This window comes from Haliotis rufescens, unplaced genomic scaffold (genome assembly GCF_023055435.1).
Source record: "Haliotis rufescens isolate VD_foot unplaced genomic scaffold, xgHalRufe1.0.p SCAF_11, whole genome shotgun sequence".
Classification (NCBI taxonomy): Eukaryota; Metazoa; Mollusca; class Gastropoda; order Lepetellida; family Haliotidae; genus Haliotis; species Haliotis rufescens.
In genome coordinates, this window is record NW_025963791.1 from 15724910 (window position 1) to 15749392 (window position 24483).

Consider the following 24483-nt stretch of genomic DNA (forward strand, 5'->3'; position numbering starts at 1 on the left):
ATGATCATTGATCCACGCAATTGAGATACGGTGACGTGCATCAACCAAGTCAGCAACAAGCTCAGTCGCCTTGTACGGCAAGCATGGGTTGCTGAAACCAAAGTGATGCAGTTCTCAGACGTTTACCATATAGGTGAAATCGTTGTAGGGACCTGACACACAGAAACATAATAAGGACCAACCAAGATTCAAACAAACAATCAGAGGTTTCCCATGTGCCCTAAAGGGGCACAGCAAATTGCAGCAGCTCAGAAGACTGTAGACAAACATTCTTTTAACAAACTTCAAGATGATCTCATGGATGAAGAACAAAGTAACCCTTTTACGAGAGCATGATGATTTTAATAAATGTATTTTTTATATTAAGCAAAGATCTGTACAAGCTGTCCTATGATGAATGAATTATACATCAGACACTGTGTCACATATAATAAGTACACAAGCTGGTCTCAGCTGGAGGGGAGGTACTACATGGTACATCCGTACACATCACACATTATGATCACTGATAATATGCAGGGGCTATTACACAGAGGAGCTCTTTCTGGCATCTCAACACTGTCTACAGGCAGCATTCCTACAGCTTCAATAACTGGTCCATATCCTGATCTGAATCACTCCACATGGCCACACTGTCATTCAGTTGGGATACATTTCTGACAAGACATTATTGTAGAGAGTAGGGCTGGGACGAGTCCAAATATACTTCACGGGAACCCACCCCCCTATTACCCGACCCTACCCGGGTACCCACTGTCAACCTCAAGAGATAGGTACAAAATGTCCGATTGGGATTTTTTTAATCATACCCCTGGCAAAACGTATTTAGACACATGTATTAAACAATCTGGTCATGCAAACACTGAACTTGACTTAAGTTATATCTTTATTCAACCATATTAAAAGTCAGAAGGAATGGGTGCATAAGTTTTGTCATTAAACAATATATCACATGACTAACCACAGGTCCGGGTAGTCCTGTGGGTACCCGAGTTACCCGTCCCAGCCCTAGTAGATGTCATTTGTTCATTGCATCTATTACAGATATTGTGAAGATTTTTGTCCAATCAGTTCAGTGTTGAGATGCCAGCTTAGGCTAGGTAACAGGTCCGTCATGGACCAACAGTGGACATTTCATCTGGACCTTGGGTGACCACCTCACAAATGTAAGAGTTGTTATGCAATCAGTGACACTGTGCACACAATGGAGATGCCTCATTATGATCCTCTGAATGTATCGTCAAGACAGCATGGCTAATGTGGAGTAACCTGTACAGCTGGAATTCCCTTGTCCAGCATGAACCTGGGTATAATCTAAAGGCCCAGATGAAAGTGACCAGACTCAACACATACAGTCATATATACAAACAAAACGTGTACAAGCAACAGCAACAGCTCTCAGTCTCGCAGCAAGGACATCGACAACACCCGCTTGCAGTACTCTGAGATCTCTACAGCAACACCTCAACACATCTATCAAAATGGACAACCTCATGTGACAAGAAGGTGAAGTTTGTGTTGAATAAAATTAGCGAAAATTGGTTATGATTTTATACACAGTTTCATGGATCACATAAATTTGCAACAACAGGATCATAAGGACTGGACTGAGACAAGGTGATATGTTTCACACCCCCTCCATCTTCTGTCAAATATATCTTCACACACACTGAGAACTATTGTTTAGTCACGAATCATTTACATCTGGAAAATCTTCAAAAGCTATCAAAGTGTACAACATGATGGCTGTGTGGCAGACTTCTGTTGGTAATGTACTCAACTGGGGTTCTTGACCACTCGCAAAGTTAAAGACTGTTCTCACATTCAAACATATATTTCTTCCCAAATGTTCTTTAAGGATTTTGTTTAACATTTTTTAAACTCATCAACAATAATTCGGCTATTAAGTTTTCAGAAGCTGCCCTCCACATAACTTACAAACTTATAGTAACCCAAGTTACTGAATCCAGAATGAGGTTTACTACACTGCACATGGAAATGGTAGTCAAAGCTAAACAGAGTTGCATGGCCTTTCACAGAAGCCAAATTGGGTTACAAGATCTGAGAAAAATGATGCATGTTAAAGTTTAAATAAAATAATCACCTATGAAATATCATTGTGCAAATGTTGAATAAGAATTAAAGCATAATATTCCGACAGATTACATATTTTACAAAGATAGCTAAAAAATTCTTAGTGAGATTATTGGCAGGATAATCCATGCAATGATTGCAAAGTAATGGTCCAAAATGCAGCTTTAATATGCCTAGTGTAAACCAATAACGAAATACAGAACAATTGAGCAATCCTTTGACACAATTAGTAAGAACGTCCATGCAAGGTTCAGTTTCATTGGTTCAGTGGTTTTAGTTGGGAGATGTGAAGTACATAACTGTTGATGGAGGGAAGGACTGACGCCAGGCCACTAACAATAACCCAGCTGTCGTCAACAAGTTGAGCCAATAACTAATAATACAATTACACAATGTGGTATGGGAAATATACATGGCTATTCATATGCGGCAGATTGACTAGTTTGTACAAAGTTGGGAGAATCTTAGAAAGTGTCACATGGTTAGTCTGTGGACCTCATGTATCTTGAATCTTTTATTCTGAACAAATGATTACAATTACAATATTTCATATTTTGTGAGTCCAGGAACTTGTAAATAAAGATGATAATGATGTTAACATTAACCTCACCATTGATGCAACGAAGATGAAGTATTCTAAACAAAGAACAAGACTTAGTTGACTTCATAGTTTGTTCTTTGATAAAGCTTGCTACAGAAATGATACTTTGTCTTAAATTAAAAAGTTCAGCATGAAATATGTAACTAATTTGACATTTTTGGAACACTTACAATTTCTTTTCTGACAATTTTTTTTAGCCATTCTTGTGGCCTAAAAAGAGTCGTTATCACACCTTGTATTTCGCTTAGTTTTCTTTGGACTAACATTATGACAGAAATGGTGATGAATGGTGGTAAAATAAGAGAGTGATGTGATGAATGCTGATACAATAAAAACACAGGAAAATAGAACATAAAAAATGTTATGAATCTACTGGCATGTGAACTTTTTATAGTTAAAATCAATTGTGTGACGACAAAATTCAGCAAAAAGTGTATACGAAGAGATATTTTGGCACACATCCTCATCAAATATGTTACGTAGCACTGAGAACAATCTTTCATTGGATGTCCTCCCAACAGGTGGTTCATCACTTCTTTCAAAATTCACAAACTACAGTCACAGACATAGTTAAAACATGGCATAGTGTTAAGAAAAGACGCAAGATTTAATTCTTTCTGTTTCAAGAGGTAAACAAAGAGCACAATGTCCCATGCCCCTTGTTTCCCCCAGCAGCTGAGATACAAACCCTAGGGACTGTTAGACTAAAGTGCCGCGGTCATGATTTCTCTTGCCTGAAATGACAATACAACGAGCAGGATTACCATCGGTTATGGGGGACAGTACTAAACCACTGGAGTCTCTCAAGTCATACTGATGAGTGCCGACTTATTATCATAAAATCAAATCCTTGCGTAATAAAATGACAGAAGTACTAAACGGAGAACCCCCATCCATCTAAATGATTTGAATATGTTTAAAAATAATGATAAAATATGCACTGGTCAACATGTTGACTTGAGATGCTCTTGATGGAATGATAAGAACATGAGTATGTGAGTGATTATATCATCACAGACACTAGCTTTGTACAAATATTAATTTCTTTAAAAAGAAGAGTCCAAAGTAGCTACTTTATGCAATGCTAGGGAACATCAATAAACAACCAATAAATTGATTATCTGTTAATTAAAACAGCTTCCTTTTTTTCTTAGTCAAAATGAGCATATTTGGCTTCAAATTTATCTCCTGGGCAAAAAGGCTCACAACCAAGGTTATAAAAAGTGAGAAAGCCCAAGTGATTGATTGACCCCAAGGGATTGATTGACCCCAAGTGATTGATAGACCCCAAGGGATTGCTTGGCCCCAAGGGATTGATTGACCCCAATGGATTGACTGAGTATGGTTTTACGCCACTTTTAGCAATATTCCAGCAATATCATGACGGGGGACACCAGAAATTGGAATCGAACAGCGTGGTGAGCGAATGCTTAAACCACTAGGCTACCCCACCACCCCTTTGATACTAAGTGCTTTATCAAGGTATTGCATTGTAAGCCTTACCCAGGGATGAAAGTACAAAAGGCAAAATTGCAGCTATTCCATGAGGAATTTGCTTTAAAAACATCCAGTAACCAATAACCTTCACCAAAATTAAGCATTTTGTTGTTTTAAAATAAGTCTTTGCAGTACTTTTTTTGTGAAATGAAATAAAATCTCACTTTCTAAAAATTGATTCACATCAGGCAAAATCTAATGTCTGTGATGAACTACTTAACAGAAGAGCAAACATTTTCAAAAGTCGAAACTTTAAATTTCCATTTATTTTGTGTACCACATTATCTCAAAAAGCCTGTTGATCATTGTGCAGCATGTTTGCTCTGTCTATTGTCATGACTAGATGGCATGAGATGACATGCATTGACATGACATAGCCCTGCTGTATACCTTGATGGGCTGCCTATACCTTGCACTAGCTGTTGGCATGCACAAGTCTACTACAACAAGTACACATGCAGCGGATCCTACATATGCAACATAAATAACTGGTGTAAAATTTTATTATTGATATGTAGTTGCTATTTTGAATAAGTATACGATTATTTCCTTAGAAAATACTTCAAGTTTTGAAAATACATGAACGGACTCTTGGATCCGAATATATGACATTGCAATGTTCTTCCATGTCAATATCAATGAACAATCTTTTTCGTTAGTACCAAAATAGATTCAGTAGGCAAGTCACAACCAGACAGACCACAACAGACAAAATGTACAAGCAGATATAAAACACATTATCACATGGTACGTATCACACAGTGAGAGAAGCATATGTAACACAAAGGCCTCACACAACATCGCTCTCAGAAACACAAGTAACACAGAATAGGACAAGCGAGTCCAAGTTTAGTGAGATAAATTAAATTATGAAATAGATATCTGACAAAGTCTCATGCTGCCATGCATATATTAACTTTATGAGAACATTGTGTGACAGTAACTCACTCACTCATCTACCCCTGAATAAACACATACAGATTAGCAACTAAAACAAGGAGGAGCTGGTCAACAGCAGCTCATCAAACAGCTCAAGGAGATTTAGTAAACAACTGATAATAACAAGTCAATGTGCTCTGTATTTGGAATCAAGGCTTTCACATTTTGTGGAAAGAGTTTGTCAAATGCAAATCTAAAACAGAATGTTCTCAGTCACAAAATGTTCTCGTACAAATGTAACTTTGAGGCAGTAAGATACAAGTTTGTCTCCCCTGAACTTACTTTTTCTTGTCATGGATTCTTCCCCATGTCAAGAGAAATCATACACTTGTCTGGAACAGATTCTGTTCATAAAATTATGCAAGTCTCCTATAGCGCTTGCCCAACAGCATAATCGAAAGACACTGTTCCAAACTACTCTAACAGTTCCATATTCTTAATTTCCAGCTACATTGCAGAACGGGTATTTAACTGTTTGGGGATACTTTGCTGAAGAAAGCTAACAACAGGGATTTGTACCCCTTTTTATCAAACTTTGTCAGTAACTGCACAAGTAATTTCAAGGGAGAGACAACCTCACTTTGAGTTAGTGAAAGCAATTAAATTATTACTCAAGTACCTTAACCATTTTAGTAATTATATTAGATACATGTACACAATTATTTGTCATTTTAGGAAAGAGTAACCATTAAATAATTATCCTTTTCTTTCCACTGAAACTGGAACTTGTACTGACAATATTCATTATAAAATACCAAACTATATTATCATCAAAATGATGAAAACAACAAGAAATAAGAGTTTGGCAGTCATAGACTGAACAGTTGTACATCCAATGCTCATGTTCATTGTTTGTTTCCTAAACGTACTTGTTTGAGGTAAAACAAACCCCACTATGTTGCTATACCATACAATATGTATCTCAACATCCAGATGTTCAAACTGAAGTGGCATGGCTGCAGTTTCACCACACAAGCTAACTCTAATATTTAATTCCACTCATGACCCACACAGCACACAATATGTAACAGGTTATCCACAGGTTTCATTCGGTTTTCAAGTCATCCATGAAAGCAAAGAGTGTAATGGTTGGATCAGCAACCATGAATAATCTGCAAGTATATTTTGCTGTCTCCAAGGTGTTTGTTACTTCAGCCAACATGTGAGCTTGTGATTTGCTGCTAGGATGCGTAGACTAGATATTGCATCTATATAATAAGTGAAGCATCACTGGAAGGACGGCTGCACAAATCATGTGTTATTAATAAGTAACATTGTTAATAAAGTGACACTGATGCAAACTCCCCTATTTCACTGGTCCGAAGACCACCAGAACCATTGGGGTTCCATCGCATGAATTCTTCACAATATTGCACTAAATTTTATTGTTTGACATATACTAGAATCTGTCTTTAATTGCATCTTTACTTCTGATGATATTTAGGATGGTGAGACCTAAGATGATGGGGTATCAGTGTCTGACTGAACCATGTTCAATATTTAGTCCACAGCTCACACTGACAGAACCTGAAAACATCAGTACTAGTTCATGGCTATCATCCTACTGATCATCATCATCACAAGGCTAACAGCAGAGTGTACTGACAACACTGATGTGCATAAGCTTTTTACCATATCTCAACCTAAACATGGCACCTGCCATCTGGGCCGTTTCATGTAACAATCTCAGCTCTATAAATTGTAAAGTCTATGTTAAAGTATAGGAGTTCAGAGTCATAGGGCTAAGATCGTTTGTGAAACAAGGCCCTGATCACCATAGTGATTTTTGCATGTGCACATAATGTCCAGCACACTGTCAGATTTAGATTATGGTACTGACACAGAGTGTCAGGGTGATAGTCCATATCACACTACACTGTGAAGTTAGCTGTAGTTGTGCTGTTGAACATAAAGCTACGAGGTAAAAGCTGTTTGTACATTGTTTGTGCGGAAATATTTACAATATGAGTTCTATAAAGTCTACAGTAAGCTCTGCTGGAGCAGTATACACAAGCTATTTACAATGCTAGTGTATGATACATATGTATACATAGATGTGATTATATATCTGTATACTGACACAACCTTGCATGCCTACCAGTCAACACTAGTCCTGGGGAGTTTCTTCTGGACAAAAGAAAACAAAACTTTCGATAAAATCCATGTATCACACGCATGTACCATTTATGTGCAGACTGAACTTGTGTTGATGTTATGAATACCCATTGCTTGCATGATAGCACCATGAAATGCATTGTATACAGGTGTTTGTTATTCCATCCCATTACCAGGCAAGAACTGTCCAAGCCTTTAATAAAGCACCGATATCCTTATAATAGATCTTAATAATAAGTCTGAACCCAAACTCAGGATTCAACCTTGTTTAGGTTCTGTGGCAATGCCAACTCAGCAAGGTGTCTTGATAACAGAAACTTCTCACAATGTAATACTGACAAACTACACGAATCTTACGCAAAAATATACAAATCATATATAAAAATATCACGAAAAGATTGTTCATTTTAAAATTGCACACCATAAACAGCAAAGTCCCAGGCATATTGTACAGTAATGAACTACACTTACAACACAGAGATAACAATTATAACATCAAGTATCATAAGTCATGAGCAACGAGAAAGACTAATGAACATATCCACAGCTTATACCTTGGTCTCTACTGATGTTGATAATATATTACATGTAGTTGGAACAGTGATGTTTGGCTGTTGTACCGCATGAGGTATGTTAACTACAATTTGATACCTGTAAATGCTGGTTTTGGAAAGCTGCTTAAGCAATGCTAGAAACCTTTCAGTAGTCTGTGTAAGAGATGTCACATTAAATATTTCAGACATGGATTTTATCTCCATACACTGACATTAAGCTGCCAAGCTGCATTATGGAGATAAAAGGATTGGGGCATCAAGAAACTAAGAAATTGCGTAGTTTTAGCTAGCACTAGTGATTGTGATCATTGTGACATCGTTCACACATACACTGAAATGTTAAGTAGAACTCAAGAGAGATAGAGAGATAGAGAGATAGAGAGATAGAGAGAGAGAGATGAGGGACGTGTAAGTTGTTCTGATCACAAATAGCCCGCCGTAGCAGATAGACATTTACCCAATTAGCATGCAAATAACAGAGGTAAAATAGCAAATAGTTAGTCACTGGCCAATCACAGATGTGTTTCCTCAGTAGCCTTGTTGATTGGCGGGGGAGGAGGAGGAGGAGTGGGGCGTGTAACTCTCATATTTTGCGAGGAGCCCGACTTGATATGGCTGTTGGAAGTAGCATGCTTATCAGACGAAGGTGAAAGAAGCGGGGTGATGCCCTGCTCAGTTAGTGTCGACCCTGAATCCTTCTCTAGGCTTTCCTGAGATGAAAACAATGTACCTGTCCCTTGTCCATTGGCTGCTCCTGGCATACCAACTACTGTAAACATGGCGCCAGTTGATGCTGACCTCTGGTGGCCAGGGGGGACAACTGGAGGTGGAGCTTTGGGTCTCTCTGGAGGGGGTCCTGCTGGCCGGTCTGGGGGTGGTCCTGTGGGACGTTCAGGGTGGGGGTGGAGCTGATGAGGGGGTGGGGGTTTCTCTGGGGGACAGGGTCTGACTCTTTCATTGTCTTCTTTGTCTGACTCTGAAGGTGATTCGGGTGAGGCCAAGGGGGCATTTCTAGGCCATGTTTGTGACTGTGTCTGTGACTGACTGTTGCGATTGTTGTATGTGGCCGTCACTGCCACGGCGTATGGAGGGGGCGGGGCTGGCTTCCGGCTGACTCGACGTTGAACCTTGGGGCTGGATCCGAGTTCCGGGCTGCAAATTAAACCGGGTGATACACATGCATGGTGAATTGTGAAGGCAATTAGCAACATTCAATCAGAAAAGGTGCCTAGATTCATCATAACAGTGGGTTACTATTTTCATAACTATTTCATTATACATACTAGTTGTTGAGTGTTCATTCACATTCTGTGAAAGAGTAATCAAAATACTAATCATTACATCAACCATTTATCCTTTTCTAAAAGATTCTGACAAGTATCTGCATCCCTTAAATATAAATTATCCAAGACGAGGTACCCCTGGTGTAGTGTGTGTTACCTCTGGTGTAGTGTGTGGGTTACCCAAGGTGTAGTGTGTGTGTTACCCAAGGTGTAGTGTGTATGTTACCCCAGGTGAATGTGTGGGTTACCTCTGGTGTAGTGTGTGGGTTACCCAAGGTGTAGTGTGTGTGTGTTACCCCAGGTGTAGTGTGTGTGTTACCCCAGGTGTAGTGTGTGTGATACCCAAAGTGTAGTGTGTGGGATACCCAGGTGTAGTGTGTGTGTTACCCCAGGTGTGGTGTGTGGGTTACCTCTGATGTAGTGTGTGTGTGTTACCCAAGGTGTAGTGTGTGGGTTACCCCAGGTGTAATGTGTTTACCCAAGGTGCAATGTGTGGGATACCCCAGGTGTAGTGTGTGTGTTACCACTTGTGTAGTGTGCGGGTTACCCCAGGTGTAGTGTGTGGGTTACCCCAGGTGTAGTGTGTGGGTTACCCCAGCTGTAGTGTGTGAGCTACCCCTGGTGTAGTGTGTGGGTGTTCTATCAGTGATACACTGCTCTGTACACCCTTGGACAATACTGTAGTGACCCCTAGGTTGACACTAATGATCTGTACAGGGAATCCATTCCTAACTTGAGTAGCAGTGTACTTGTGTATCAAGCCTTGTGAAAGTAAGAGAAATACAGCAAAGCCAGCAAGCATGTGTTTGGAGGGTGGGATCAAACATGGTTCAAGTCAAACAAGTAGAGCAGACAACAGGCAATAGCCAACTTGGTGGCAGAACAAACACAAGTTCCACATGCTTATACAACTCATCTGAGACGTAGGATTGTTAAATTCATTATTACGCCAAAGAGAATTCACACCAATTAGTAATCCATAAAACTCTCTGCTGAAATAGAGAAACTCTCCAAATTTGCTCCGTTTGCTTTCAAATCTCCCTGAAATCTAAATTTAGGGGACAACTTTGAGTTGACACTATGTATCTAACTCTACATGTTGCAGTACCTCTCGGCAGAGGTGGCCGTCAGACTACTGGTAGAGCTCGCGTTGCTTCCATTACCCCCGCCCTGGGGGGACGATCCCCCTAATAGAGATGACCCCTGAGGAGCTGTAGTAGGTGATGGGAGTAGCTGGATTGTCTCCCCTTGACCACCTGGGGAGGGAGGACCAGCAGAGGGAGCTACTGCATTGCCAAATCGTTGCTGGGGACTGGTCGCTTGTAGAGGAAGACCTCCCGTATTGGTAAAGTCTAGTTCTGGAAAAGCAACACACAAGCATTGGAGGTTAAGAGTGGTGGGAGGCTGAGGCAGGTTCTCACACTCACCACCCGTGCATCTTGAACAGTCAACAGGACTTGGGACAATTACTCCTCTCACATGTGTTGGGAACATGGGTCACATCATAGCTGTCTTACTTTAGTGATAATTAATACTAATCATGGAAGACAATGCCTTGCTAGAAATCTACACCGGAAAATTAGAGATCAATATTTAGAATATTAGGAAATAGTCATTAATGTTTTTGTCAGAAAATAAATCGAATTGAAGACAATTAGTGAAGGGATGTAGGTATCTAATATAAAGGAAAGATCTGACTATAATGAACTGGAACTGATATACGGATCTAGAAAATGGTGAAGGGGATCAAGGCATGGATCAGGATGAAAAGAAAATCAGAAATGAAAAAGGGTCCAACTGTCAAGATGCAAAAGTGTATACGAAACAAACCAAAACATAGGCTGACAGTACAACACATACACACTCAGGGCTGTTGAATGAGTAGGCATTCACTGCTAACTACAAGTGAAATAAAGAGTCACGTCCACATTGACACTGATCACACTACAGACTACCAGTACTACTGTGCTGCAGGCTTGAGTCAACACAATCCTACACAGCAATGCCGATATCAACATTACGCCAGTGAAACTACACGTTAGATGAGACTTGGTTTACATATTCTGCCAACCTTAACCAGTGAAAAAGTGGGCCAAAAATGAAATCTAAAAAGCAGTATTTTTATGCTCTGCCATATGTAGACGGTGTGTACAGCACACAAAATTGACCTACAAACAGTTAAAAGGCAAACCTAATGAGACAAGCGTAACTAACACTACTCACATGGCTCCATATTCAGACAACATTTTGAAGAACAATGACACAATCCTGAAATGTCATTATTTTATTCTTTCCCCAACACCACTAGAAACCAAGATTTTTAACCAAAATCTGAATACCATGATATAAAAAAACAAACAGGCCTTTAAGCGTCTGATTTATATCTCCGTCAACACACTATCACATGGCTATGTTGATACCGCCATTATTCCACTACAGACTACGAGAGAGGTAGGTCATGTATAGACATCTAATACTTGAACTGGTGTGATGCAGTGCCAACGTCAGCTAATTATCATATAACAATGTTGATAAGATTGATTCACATTCGTGTCACATTGAAATATCAACATTTGTGATACAGGTCTATATCACATAACTATGCCGATATCAACATGTGATGAGGGTGTCTGTCACACTTTATCACACAACAGCGCTGGTGTCAACGTTTGATGCTCGTCTGTGACATGACATCATTATGCATTGTGTTATGTCAGCACCTGCGACTTAAATGTCAGTCTTTCACATTAAAGTCAACAGAATCACTTAAGATGGCTCTTTGAACTAGGATCTTTCTTAAATCAATTATATTTTTCTAATGAATAGTAATAATGTATTGTAATAGCATTATGTGTATTACAGACGAAGATAAATATGTCAAGCAAACACATATCAAGATCACAACATCTGAAAATAAAGCCTTAATTCTCAACATATTCAAAACACTATTGTGAAAGCATAATGCAAAACATGATGAAATACAGTTGATGAACACACTCAGGAACACTAGCTGCAAGACTCTATCCACAAAGCATTTATATCATATTAAACTATAGAGTTACGATAATCCTAAGTGTAGGAACGTTTGTGGATCAGGGCGTTGGACCAAACTCAGTGTTTAAATTTTGATAACAGAAAATTACTTTGCATCTGATCAAGCACTGAATATATATGATGACACAGATACCATAACATGGTGATGAATACTGTTGTCATGGGAACTGATTGTCTGAGACACTGTCTGTAGTTCCAACAGCAACACTGAAACCAGGTGAACCACAATGCCAGTGGAGAGGTGTTAGTTTCAATTTTGGTGCACTTCTCTTCAAATATATTCAACATATATAATTTAACCTGCATAATTAGATCATTTCAAATACACAAGTAAAGTGTATCTGAACAACGTTAGGGCTTGCAAGAGCATCTGAGATTTAAGTTTTTTAGATACATGTCTTGAACAGACAGATTGGTTGCATAAACTATTATTAGGATGTATATAACAAGCCGTAATGCAGTGTATAGAACTCTGAGTTTAGAAGTCAACAGAAATTTAACACCTAGTGACATCAGAAGTATTTATGCTTCTAATTGTTTTATCACCATGTGCTAGGTATTTGAGGACTCCGACAATGGATACTGCGCTCTCTCAGCGCTCTATAGACAGTTTAACTAAAGCTCAGTGTAGAAGAAACGAAATCACATCTGAAATGTTTGATTTACTGCCCCGAATGCTTTATACACTACTGAGAATTTAGAAGCCTCCACACTAACAGGCTGACTAGATAGTTCGTGACTTTCTATGGTCTTCTAGAGTGAGTGAGCATAATTTTATACTGCTATAGCAATATTGCAGAATATCATGGCGGGTGAAACCAGAAATGAGCTTCACATATTGTACCCAAATTGAAAATTGAACCCGTCCATTCGGCGCAATGAGTGAATGCTTTAACCACTAGGTTACCCCACCACCCTATGGTCTTCTAGGGGTATCATTATTCTGAGTTAAAGATCTGAATCTAATAAAGTTAAATATATTCCAATATAAATATCACTGCACAAGCAGTTTAAATGAAAGACAGCTGTCACTGAAGGCATATATATTACAAGATCAACCCTGGCAATATGTGAACACAGACTTGTGATCGAATACTATCAGCTACAACTATTAGACTCTCCATAGGCATTGAGTGAACCCCTGTGTTCTTGTGGATTAGAAATGAAGGACAACAAGCAGAAGCAACTGAAATCTGAAACAATCCACCAAACTGAAAATGGAAATGAAGAGTAAAACATGACCTAAATCAGGCAAGTGTTATGCATATGTGTAGAACCAGTGTTTGTCTATGGGTCAGTGACATGTACATGACTAAACTACTTGTGAGAAACAAATCTAGAAAGATTTGCAAGCAGCTGAGTTTGTATGATTCATAAAAGCTGGAATTGAGAAAAAGCAGGTTGGTAACAATGTTAAAACTGGCTTTTGTGGAAGCTCACTAAGTCACTGATAACAAGTGCGTATAAACATCATTTTTGTGAAAATCACATTAACATGTTTAGGTCAATAGCTCTCTGAGGCAACTAAGTTAAGAACTCAGACATCTATCAATTAACAGCATAAGAAAAGCAGCATTAAGTGTGTCTGTGTATAGACAGTGTGATAGTTATAGGAGATGTGCAGTGAAGATAAATGACTGAGGAAGTCAGTCTTGCATAAAGGAGAGCCAGGATCAAACATGGCTATTTCTCATGACATGTCAAAACCAATATATTGGTATGAGAAACAATTATATTTTCACCAACTTCGTAGACAGCCTATATTCTCTATGGACTATCGACATGTTACTCCATATCATAGGATAAACCTATCCCCACATGATGAAGTTGGTGGCCTATCCTGGATGGTCAAGTTCATGAGGACCTTGATCAGTGGTTCTCTTAACTTGGTTCAGCCAATCGTGGACCGTCTTCCATTAAGAGTAGTATTGACAGTAACAGAAGCAAACAGTTCCTGGGCTAATTCAGGGGAGATAACTCATGACTCAACACATCCATCACCATAAATAGATCTGTGTTCTGCCCATCCACTATGTAAGTCTGGATTAGTGAAAAAGGAATTAGTAAAGTATTGGCAACAGCATCTAAGATGTAAAAAGCGATTTCGAAAATTTCTACGAAATAAAACAAAATATAAAAGAAAAGAAATCTATAAAATGATCTAAATTGAAATAAAACAAAATGGAATTTTGTAACCTTGTATTGGACTTTGTTCTGGAGGTGTCCTGTCATTCAAACCTACAAGGGGAATATTCCACATCAAAGAAACAGAGGTGAAATAAACACATGCCTTAACTGCAACTCAGCCTGAGAGTGTCTATACTTAATTTGCAGTTCACAAACTACAAAGACTTCTCTCAGCCAATGTTGATGAATAGTTCAAACCTAGATCCTCGATTCAAACATTTGTCATGTTCTTATTTTCTGCTTTATCAATGACACTATAAACAATGTATGTTTTTGCTTCCAACCATCAATTAGAAATGCCCAATAAAACATAAACCCATTAAAAATGTTACATTTCTTAATCTATGTAAATATATATTCCTTCTTTTATAAATTCTGATTATCCATTCCCAAGATGCTTCAAAATCACATCAATCATCTATACCTTATGAATGTCCAATATGAGTAAGAAAAAAAGAAAAATGTCCATTATGTAATAAAGAACATAACCAAAGAAACTGAAGACTTTATTTCTGCAAGTACAGAGACGATCTCTCCATGCATGAAGTCCCAACTCCCATGCTTCTAGTGTCAAAGTGGCGCCCTCAACCAGGGAAGCTGACATGCGATTTGAATGGTCCAGACTTGTGAGGGCAGGTGGGCAGTCACAGCAGTTGGCACATGCAGTTGCCAGTTATGGAGAGATGGAAAGCTGGAAACGTTGCCCCAAAGCAGAGAGAGCCGAGCGACCATGTGTGAAGCAAACAGAGGGGAAGCAGGCAGAGTCTTACACCAATCAGAAGCTACGACAGTGATCAGAGGGTACATGTGACTTCCTACGAGAAATCTCATTGGTTAGTTGGAGTGTCATCATGGTGGTGGAAGACCAGTAGGCAGAGTTAGTGCAACTGCTAACTGCGCTCTGGTTCTGAAAGGTGTCCTAAAGACATACTTATGTCTAATATGTTCTGACCTTGACCTCTGTGGCTTGGTTGACCTCCTGCGACCCCACTGCTGGCTCCTGCAAGGTCAGTCGGTCGAGGGGATGCTGGATGCTGTGTATACTGCCCATCCCACATTGCACGCACTTTAGTAAGATAATCATTCCATGCTCCGTCGCCAAGAGACTGGAGTGCAAACACAGTGCTGTATACGTCTGAATGAAAGCTCTTAGTCACAGGCGTAGGTGGAACAGAGCTCGAACGTGCGTTGTACAGTACATCAGACTGGTTAGAGCCTAGAAGGGGGTTAGTAGTGGTGAGTGTAGACGAGCTGTTAATGCGACCTTTAGATGCAAGAGTCCTGTCACCTTGGCTAAGCCTGGCAGCCACGTTGGCGCCATCACCCTCCACACTAGGCCGAGCACTCTCTGACTTGTCCTGTGCCATTTGGCCACATGTTTCAGTCAGCTGGAGAAGTGTCTTGCATTCCGAATGGTTGGCCACAATGGTAGAGGTCATGGCCTCACTGTGAGAAACACACGCTGGTGCTACAACGTTCAGTTTAGGGAAAGCACCTACATCAATTCCACTTTGCAGTTTCAAATGCGATGGCTGGCTCCCGCGACTGGTCAAATGAAAGTCAAGATCTGTGCCATAGCAAGAAGGAAATTAAAGACTTTTTCTCAGCTTATGTTTACTGCTTTTTCAAAGGAAAATAAATGTGCATTTAAAAAGTTTATACACCAATCAGAAATCTGGCTGTATATTAGAAAGGGTAAAAGGCAAATATTTTATAGAATCATTAATCTACTTGTTTCCATTTCAGATGTAAGGTATCCAGCTGTGACCTAAATATATATAAGGGATTAAGAAAGACTTGCATTTTCAATTGCTAGTTTACTAACATTTCCACCAAAGACAACACCACTGACAATATAGTGCTGAAGAAATCTGCGCAGACTGGAGAAACAGAGAGAAGATTATAAACAGACAATACGCACCTCTCTATACATCTACTATCAGCTATAATGATGGCAGGTCAAACAAAGTCGGGACATACGACTCATAATGTACATACTATAAAACACGGATAAGTTAAGCCTGTCTCATACCTCCAGGGAAGAAGTAGTCGGCATGCATCACAAACGCCTCTATTATAGAACTCAGCGTCCCGGTTGTCAGCATGTTGGGGCTGAAAGTCACATACAAAAACATCTTAAAAAATCTAATGCACATAATATTTGTTTGTTTCTATTTCATTTGTCTGTCTCGTTAATTATTACCAAATGGCAACTAATAGGCTTAAAGAAATAAAAGAATTGGTTCTCAGGCAATGACTTTTGAAAATATAGTGAGGGCGGTGTTGTTGTTTTTTTGCCTGTTTAAACTAGTACATGACTTAGGGGCACAGTTCTGCTATGTGTACTGCAGTAACAAAGACAACTGTGCCACCTGTGCCCCTAATGGGAGACTGAACTAGATCATGAAAAGAAAAGTATTGCATGTCTAAGCAGGGATAAGGCAATCTGTCAACCCTATATTCACCAGATAGGATATACATGTCTGTCAGCCCTATATTCACCAGATATGATATGCATGTCTGTCAGCCTTATATTCACCAGATAGGATATGCATGTCTGTCAGACCTATATTCACCAGATAGGATATGCATGTCTGTCAGCCCTTTATTCACCACATGGGTGGCACGTGGTCCTGTGCACAGCGCACAGATCACAAATCAGGTGAAGTTAAGCAAAGTTGGTCTCGGAGAGTAGTTGGATGGGTGACCACGTTCAGCAGCTTCACTCCTGAGAGTGAAAATGTGCCTCTGTTCACCCAGCAGTGAGTGGGTACCCGGTAGGCTGTTAAACTTCTAGCGCCTCAAAGGCAGCTTGGGTTGTATACTCCCCAGGGAGCTGAGAATGAAAATCAAGTGCTCACTGATCCATTAACCGGGGTAATAATAGTGTAGCGCTATGAGCATCCACTTGGTGAATGGAATCTGGCGCATTATAAATGCACTTTTTATTATTATGGGATATACGTGTCTGTCAGCCCTAAATTCACCAAATAGGATATACGTGTCGGTCAGCCCTATATTCACCAGATAGGATACACGTGTCTGTCAGCCCTATATTCACCAGATAGGATACACGTGTCTGTCAGCCCTATATTCACCAGATAGGATATACGTGTCTGTCAATCCTATATTCACCAGATAGGATACACGTGTCTGTCAGCCCTATATTCATCAGATAGGATACACATGTCTTTCAGCCCTATATTCACCAGATAGGATACACGTGTCTGTCAGCCCTATATTCATCAGATAGGATACACGTGTCTGTCAGCCCTATATTCATCAGATAGGATACACATGAGCAGCATGCAGCAGGTACTTACGCACTCTCCCCCTCTGACCACAAGAGGTTGGGGCCTATCACAATTGCAATGTTGCTAGGGGTCATCTTGTTTACATCACTCTTCTCTGCCAACTTGGCCAGAAACTTCACCAAATATCTGCAAGACAATAACATTGGGACATCAATCATAAAATCTTTACAGGTCTTCAAAACTTGACATGTGTGTGATGCATGTGACATACATTGATACAGGTCTGTGAACGCATGATGACACTTACTACTAATTCAAACCATGGTTTACTCGGTGTCCACAATGTTCCTGTGTACCTTGTATCTAACCTCTTGTTTACAAGGAAATGAGTATTGAATCATGGAAACAAAAATTGTCCACATCCCTGTATATGTCACACAGCTTAATCAGACATCATACCCTAGTGAAGATCTGGTTTAGAATTGATCTTCATCCACTCATGCTTGTCACAAGAGGCAACTAACAGATAGGATCGTCAGACTTGCCATCTTGGTTGATGCTTGTCATTGTATCCCAATTACGTGGAATGATGCTCCTACTAATCACTAAATTATCTGGTCCAGATTCAATTATTTATAGACCATTGTCACATAGCTAGAATATATCTGAGTTCAAGGTTATGCAACAAACAAATGAATCATATATTATACTACTTACCTAAAGTTGTCATAATTCGGCTTTGGCATTTTCGACACCACAGTCCAGAGAGCTTGTAATCTTTGGTCATGTGGCCTGGGAACATAGATATTGCTTACTCATCTTGTTACCATTGGAGAGCATATAGACACAGACAAGAAATGATAACATGCACTGACTAATGAACAAGAAACAATAAAATGATGCACTTCATCCATACAATGGAAGGGAGATAACTCACAATGTTGCTGCCTGCATGAAGTCTGTGTACAGAGAGTAGGTGAGAAGTGGTTCTGGAAGTTCACGCATGTACTGCTTCAAGGCTCCTGTGTAACACATGGAAGAATACCAATACATCAAAGTCTGCCACATAACAAATGTCTAAGTCCTACAGTGAGTGAGTGGATGTTCTTTTGCTCTGCTGTCAGCTATATTCCAGTTTTATCAAGGCTGCTCGGAAACAATCAAGCCAGGAAGACAAGTGGTTGATAACCTAAGCAATGACCCATGCCACTGACCTGCAAGGATACCCAATCTACCACACATTGTGTAGATCTGACCCTCATTACCAGTATTCTCTTCTGACACTGGGGACATATTCTGCCCTTGAATTCGAACTACAGGGGTTAATCAAGTTCATAGCTGAGTTTGTTCTCCCTAACAGTTATTCATATATTAAGCCTATTTCTAACTCAGGGTTCAGATTCATAAACACAACCTTGAAATTACCTTAACATGTTTCTTAGCACCTGCATGCTAAATTTGAAAACAAGAATGACGTTACAGTCACAAAATAAAGTAATCAGTAAATAAAAGCAGGCAAATGTATTTACCTGCTATGACGTGTGGTTCTGTAACAAACTCCTCCATGTCAATGAGATGTGCATCAAACACAGCCTGTAACAACAACAAGTACAGTCAGTGCATACATTAGAGATGTGAGTGCTTCCTGTTGCATGCATACATTAGAGATGTGAGTGCTTCCTGTTGCATACATGACCCAGGTGAGTGCTTACTCTTGCTTACATGACAGAGGTGAGTGCTTCCTCTTGCATACATGACACAGGTGAGTGCTTCCTGTTGCATACATGACCCAGGTGAGTGCTTCCTGTTGCATACATGACCCAGGTGAGTGCTTCCTGTTGCATACATGACCCAGGTGAGTGCTTCCTGTTGCATACATGACACAGGTGAGTGCTTACTCTTGCATACATGACACAGGGGAGTGCTTACTCTTGCATACATGACACAGGGGAGTGCTTCCTATGGCATGAATTAAGCTGAGTGTTTCAACAGAAGCATTTGTTACATCCACATTTATACAACTATATGAATTTTATTCAAATTGTGCTTTAATGTTCAACACATCTGGGCTAAAATAGTGGTAAATATGGTAAAAGTTTGTCGGGACACATCTGAGTTTGAGACAACAGCGTCTGACTCTACTGGTATGTCTTGCAAGCTGAAGACATTAACTATATTGACACAGCACAGTTCCATTAGCTTTACATTGAATGATAACAGTGCTGACAGGCCAAGGATCATATTTGAGCAGATATAGAATTCAAACCCACAAACAGCAGATTGTTGAACTCACCTTTAATTTTTTAAGCTTAATTGCAGCACCTGCTATTCTAAATAAGCCCTGTAATGAAATAGAAAGTACAAATCAGGTCAATGTTTCAAAAAGAGGGTTCAAAACTTTATGAATCCACCTAAAAGCAAAGGATTTCCCCCCCATTTAACACAATAAAAAATCCTGACCAATAAATGCCACAAATTAAGTTAACTTTTTATGACACTGTAACATGAAAACTAGTGGTCTCCAAGGTTAACTTTTGTTTTGTTCTTGTTTAACGCCACACTAAGCAATATTCCAGCTATATGACGGCAGTCTGTAAATAATGAAGTCTGGGCCAGAGAATCCAGTGATTGATATCATGAGCATCGATCCACTCAATTGGGATACGATAACATGCATCAACCTAGTGAGCAAGCCTACCACCCAATCCCAATAGTAGCCTCTAACGACAAGCATAGTCGCTTTTTACGGCAAGCATGGTTTGCTGAAGACCTATTCTACCCGGGATTTTCACAGGTCGTCGCCAAGGTTAACTGTAACACAGTCTTCAATATAAGCCACTATCCCAGAGGCTCATCCTTCAGTCTCTAGGACATCTCATAATCTCATACATATAATGAGGGGAATCTGCCTGCTGTTAAAAATTAGGAGGAAGTTTCTTACAGAGTGCCAACAAGTCATTGTGCTCGTCTCTGTTTAATCAGAGATAGAGTAGTCCCAAAAGTTAACAGTTAGGGATGCTATTATTTTTTTAAAAGCTGCAGTCAGCAATATTCCAGCTATATCACAGGCCCTGTAAATAATCAAATGTGGTTCAAGCCAACCTAACTGCATCACTGTTACAGTTTCTAAATTAATATCAGCCTCACCTCCTCCTCCATGCCTGTCTCCAGAAGCGTGACAATACAGGCCTCGAACACAAGAGCAATGTCTCTCCCTGTCACACGCAGGTGCTCCACCAGAGACGTTCCATACACTGGCTTGTTGGGGTAGTTATCTGAAAACAGCCAGAACGGAAAAATCAAACAATAGTTATCATTCTTAGTAATTCTAAAAATACTACCTCTATTAATCCTGCATTTTAGCTGCAATCACACTAAAAATAAATTTTCAGATTTTCAACAGAAGTCCTCTTCACTATCAACTATACATATTAGTTGTGACCCTAATAGCACTTTGGACTACTTCTTCCATGTACAAAGGTTGGAAAATCATCACATCTTTCCAATATCAATCACTAGAGACAGAAGATTGGGGATGTGGGAGGGTGTATATTTGATGTAATAAAGGTAGTACGTGTACTCTCAGAAATCTTATTGTTCTGATAATTCTTATTATCCTCTACCTCTATAACATCATTTCCAGATAATACAAGAGGGAACAGCGGCTTCTGCCTCTAGAACACTCTGTTGTATAGTTGACAGTAAATCTAGCAGAACCATGTTGTAACATCTTTGGACTGCTTCAGGTCTTTATGAAGAGTTATCCTATTCTTCACCTCAAAGGACTTGAAAATCGTGCAGTAGAACAATCAAACAATAGGTGACATCTTCTCTTGAACTATCGTTATATTGCTGATATTCTTCTTAATGATTGTCTTTAGAAACTTCTAAGATATCATTATTTAGGTTCTGACGTCATTCTGGTCCATTATTTACCGGGTGTGATGTCACTTCCAGTCTAAATGATGTCATTTCCTGTCTCTATTACGTCATTATGACAGTACTTCCGGTCCATATAAATGATGTCACTTCTGGTACTGTTTATGTCACCTCCGGTCCACCCTGAGATACATGTAGGCACATAGCATGTTCTTCTAGAGCTAATGGTATTCACCTTCAGTAGCTGCTGATTAAAGGATTTGAGCAAGGATTACATTGAAAGATAGTATAAGTTACTCACCTATTGATGTTTTCATTCTGGGTATGACTTCTTCAATGTATTCCAGGGCCTTTTTATGATACTCTGCTTGTGATTGTAAAAGCTAAAAAGATAAGGAAACCCTTGTCAAAAATGTATAATAACACCCAAACAAACAGTCTGTTAAGAGTAATAACTGATGTTGCTATACTAATAAACATGTGAAACAGATATGTTTGACTAAACCCATTAATTTGTGAAGTTACTTTGGTTTATTATGCATCATAACTTCCCACTGAGACTTACTTCTAGCAGCCTTGTACTGTGGTCAGTTTCCTTGGCAACAAAGTTGGACAACTCAATAGCAAGACAATCCTGGAAGTAACAGAGAAGAATAGTGTAAATATTCATTTCAACTTCAAGGAACATCACAAATAGACAGTTATTTCGAGCTTTAAAGATTTAGTCCCTGAAGAGTTCATATCTCCAGGAGTCTTCAATTTGGGCCAAGTTACATGGAAAATTGGATGGTGAAATTTCAAGGACAAAAAATGTCAGCCAAAGTTATCACAGTTCTCTTACACTAATTTCTGGAGGCAAATCAAATCATTTCATCACCTTTAAATATGAATTGTGTAATCTAATCAGAAGCTATTCAGACATGAAATGAAATCCAATCAGGTGATTTTGTGTCTTCATCCAGTTTTTATTTGAGAACATTTGCAATCTCATCTTTTATTAAGTGGAAAACACCTAAGATGACAAAACAACTTCACACTCTCTTCACAGTAAAATGATATCGTAATAAGTTCAACTTGGCTCTTTCCAAATCCCATGTAACATGCACATTCCATTAGAGATGATCTGGACTTGACTTACATCCCAAATCTCTGAAAGGCAGAACCTAAATGCCCACCATAGTCGATAATTATTTAGAGATAAAACATAAATTTACATATTTCTATTTTTGCTTTGAGAGCTAAATATTTTTGAAGAAACAAGTTGTTTTTAACTCCTAATTGCATTTATTTTGGGTTCACATCCTGGTATCTCTTGAAAGGGATGTACAGTCCTTTAACTCAGCTGATTATTATAAGGGAGGTAACTCTTCAAATGTTGTCATATACCAGTTCCACACTTTCAGTTTCTTTTGGAATTGATCTTACAAGCGAGGTGGCACAAAACTGTATCTTGGGAAAGTACATACATAAAACTCAAATGCAAAACTTAACCATGACAACAGCTGCTCTCTTTCTTCACCACCAGCATATGATATAGTTTATCAGGTTGTTTCCTTTGATATCGTACAGCAAACCGTATACAGGACACAACTGTTTCCTCACTCTCACCTTAACCTGCTCCACTTTGTTCATGGCATCTTCGTACTCATCCTTTATCGTGTCTGCCTTTGCTGCTGCTGACGAGATGTTTGTCCCTGGGACGTGAGACTGCCGCACAGCAGCGTTCAGCCTAGGTAGGGGCAAAACATCCATTAGATTCATGTACTACAAGTACAACATCTATGTACCATGTTGTAAAGCTATGCTAAACATAGGTAACTTCAATGGATTGGGTGGTTATGCCTGGTGACATGATTGATAGTGTGTCAACATACCCCGATGGAGTGAAATGTTGCTCATCATATCAATTCCTGGTATACTTATGGGCTTGACTACATACAGACTGCGTCATATAGCTTGCATGGGCAACATGTTTTCAAACTCCTAAAATTTAAGGTTATTAAAGCCTTGTGAAAATCAATCATTCACATATTGTAGTTATGTCAGTCAAATTGTTGATGCCATTCCATGATGGTTACCATGCTTACATAATCTCCCTATGCAGAAGTTATCAATGATCTGGAAACACTTACCTGTCGTCATGGACATGCTATTGTTGTATTTTCATCTGATACACTTATCTCACCATGCCTACCATTTTAAAGATTGTAGTATATTTACTGCAATAATAAAAGGATCTAAAATATCACCAAGATCATGGTTTGCACAATGTCTCTATTCAATCAGTCAACACCATCTACCATATTTCCTGACTTTAGATGTGCTGATTGTTAAAGGTCAAGTACCGGTACCTGTTTTTGGCTGAGTCCATATCCAGCGTCGACTTGGTCAGCTGTTTTCGCACCTTGTTAATGGCAGGGATATCCGCCTGTAACAGAATCAAAGGATGTGGATACACAACTGTATGGTGGTACACATACACCATACAGTCCTCCCTGTTTATAATGCCACCTTCAAATCAGCAGGAAATAAGGCATTATAACCAGGGTGGCATTATAACTATGGAGGATTGTACTTAACTGTGGCACACTTGTGCTATGTATACTGTACAGGTACGCATACACCATACTGTCCTCCCTGTTTATAATGCCACCTTCCGATGAGCAGAAAATAAGGCATTATAACCAGGGTGGCATTATAACCATGGAGGACTGTACATAACTGTGGCACACTTGTGCTATGTATACTGTACAGGTATCATGGCGGGGGACACCACAAATGGGCTTCTCACTATGCACCCATGTAGGAAATCGAACCCTGGTCTTTGGCGTGACAAGCTAACACTTTAACCACTCGGCTACCCCACTGCCCCTTCAAATGGCTTAAAATGGTTAAAACAATTGAAATTATTGTAATAACGTCACACAAATGAATTCTTCAATGCAACAATGTTGAGTCCAAAATAATAATACATATCCTGTAAAGTATCTGAATCATTGAACATGTCTTGTGATAAACCTCTCCTG

General features: G+C 39.4%; 1 protein-coding gene across 13 annotated transcripts in view; it reads right to left on the reverse strand.

Annotated features, from left to right (window-relative positions):
* Nucleotides 1-320: 320 nt before the first annotated feature.
* The window catches only part of LOC124150859 (rho GTPase-activating protein 44-like), a 63235-nt gene continuing 39072 nt past the window's right edge, over nucleotides 321-24483 (reverse strand). For 2 of the 13 annotated variants that reach the window (XM_046523002.2, XM_046523001.2), the window contains 14 exons: nucleotides 23809-23885; nucleotides 23066-23186; nucleotides 22023-22091; nucleotides 21759-21840; nucleotides 20726-20853; nucleotides 19872-19919; nucleotides 19108-19171; nucleotides 18516-18600; nucleotides 18296-18370; nucleotides 17648-17764; nucleotides 16357-16436; nucleotides 15277-15891; nucleotides 10192-10441; nucleotides 321-8952 (listed from right to left, as the gene is read on the reverse strand). In XM_046523002.2, the coding sequence (XP_046378958.2) occupies nucleotides 8313-8952; nucleotides 10192-10441; nucleotides 15277-15891; nucleotides 16357-16436; nucleotides 17648-17764; nucleotides 18296-18370; nucleotides 18516-18600; nucleotides 19108-19171; nucleotides 19872-19919; nucleotides 20726-20853; nucleotides 21759-21840; nucleotides 22023-22091; nucleotides 23066-23186; nucleotides 23809-23885 (2451 nt within the window). In that variant the 3' untranslated portion in view covers nucleotides 321-8312. Of the gene's footprint in view, nucleotides 8953-10191; nucleotides 10442-14333; nucleotides 14376-15276; nucleotides 15892-16356; nucleotides 16437-17647; nucleotides 17765-18295; nucleotides 18371-18515; nucleotides 18601-19107; nucleotides 19172-19871; nucleotides 19920-20725; nucleotides 20854-21758; nucleotides 21841-22022; nucleotides 22092-23065; nucleotides 23187-23808; nucleotides 23886-24483 lie in introns of all 13 variants that reach the window. The other 11 variants (XM_046523005.2, XR_006863288.2, XM_046523010.2 and 8 more) reach the window with 11 other exon arrangements.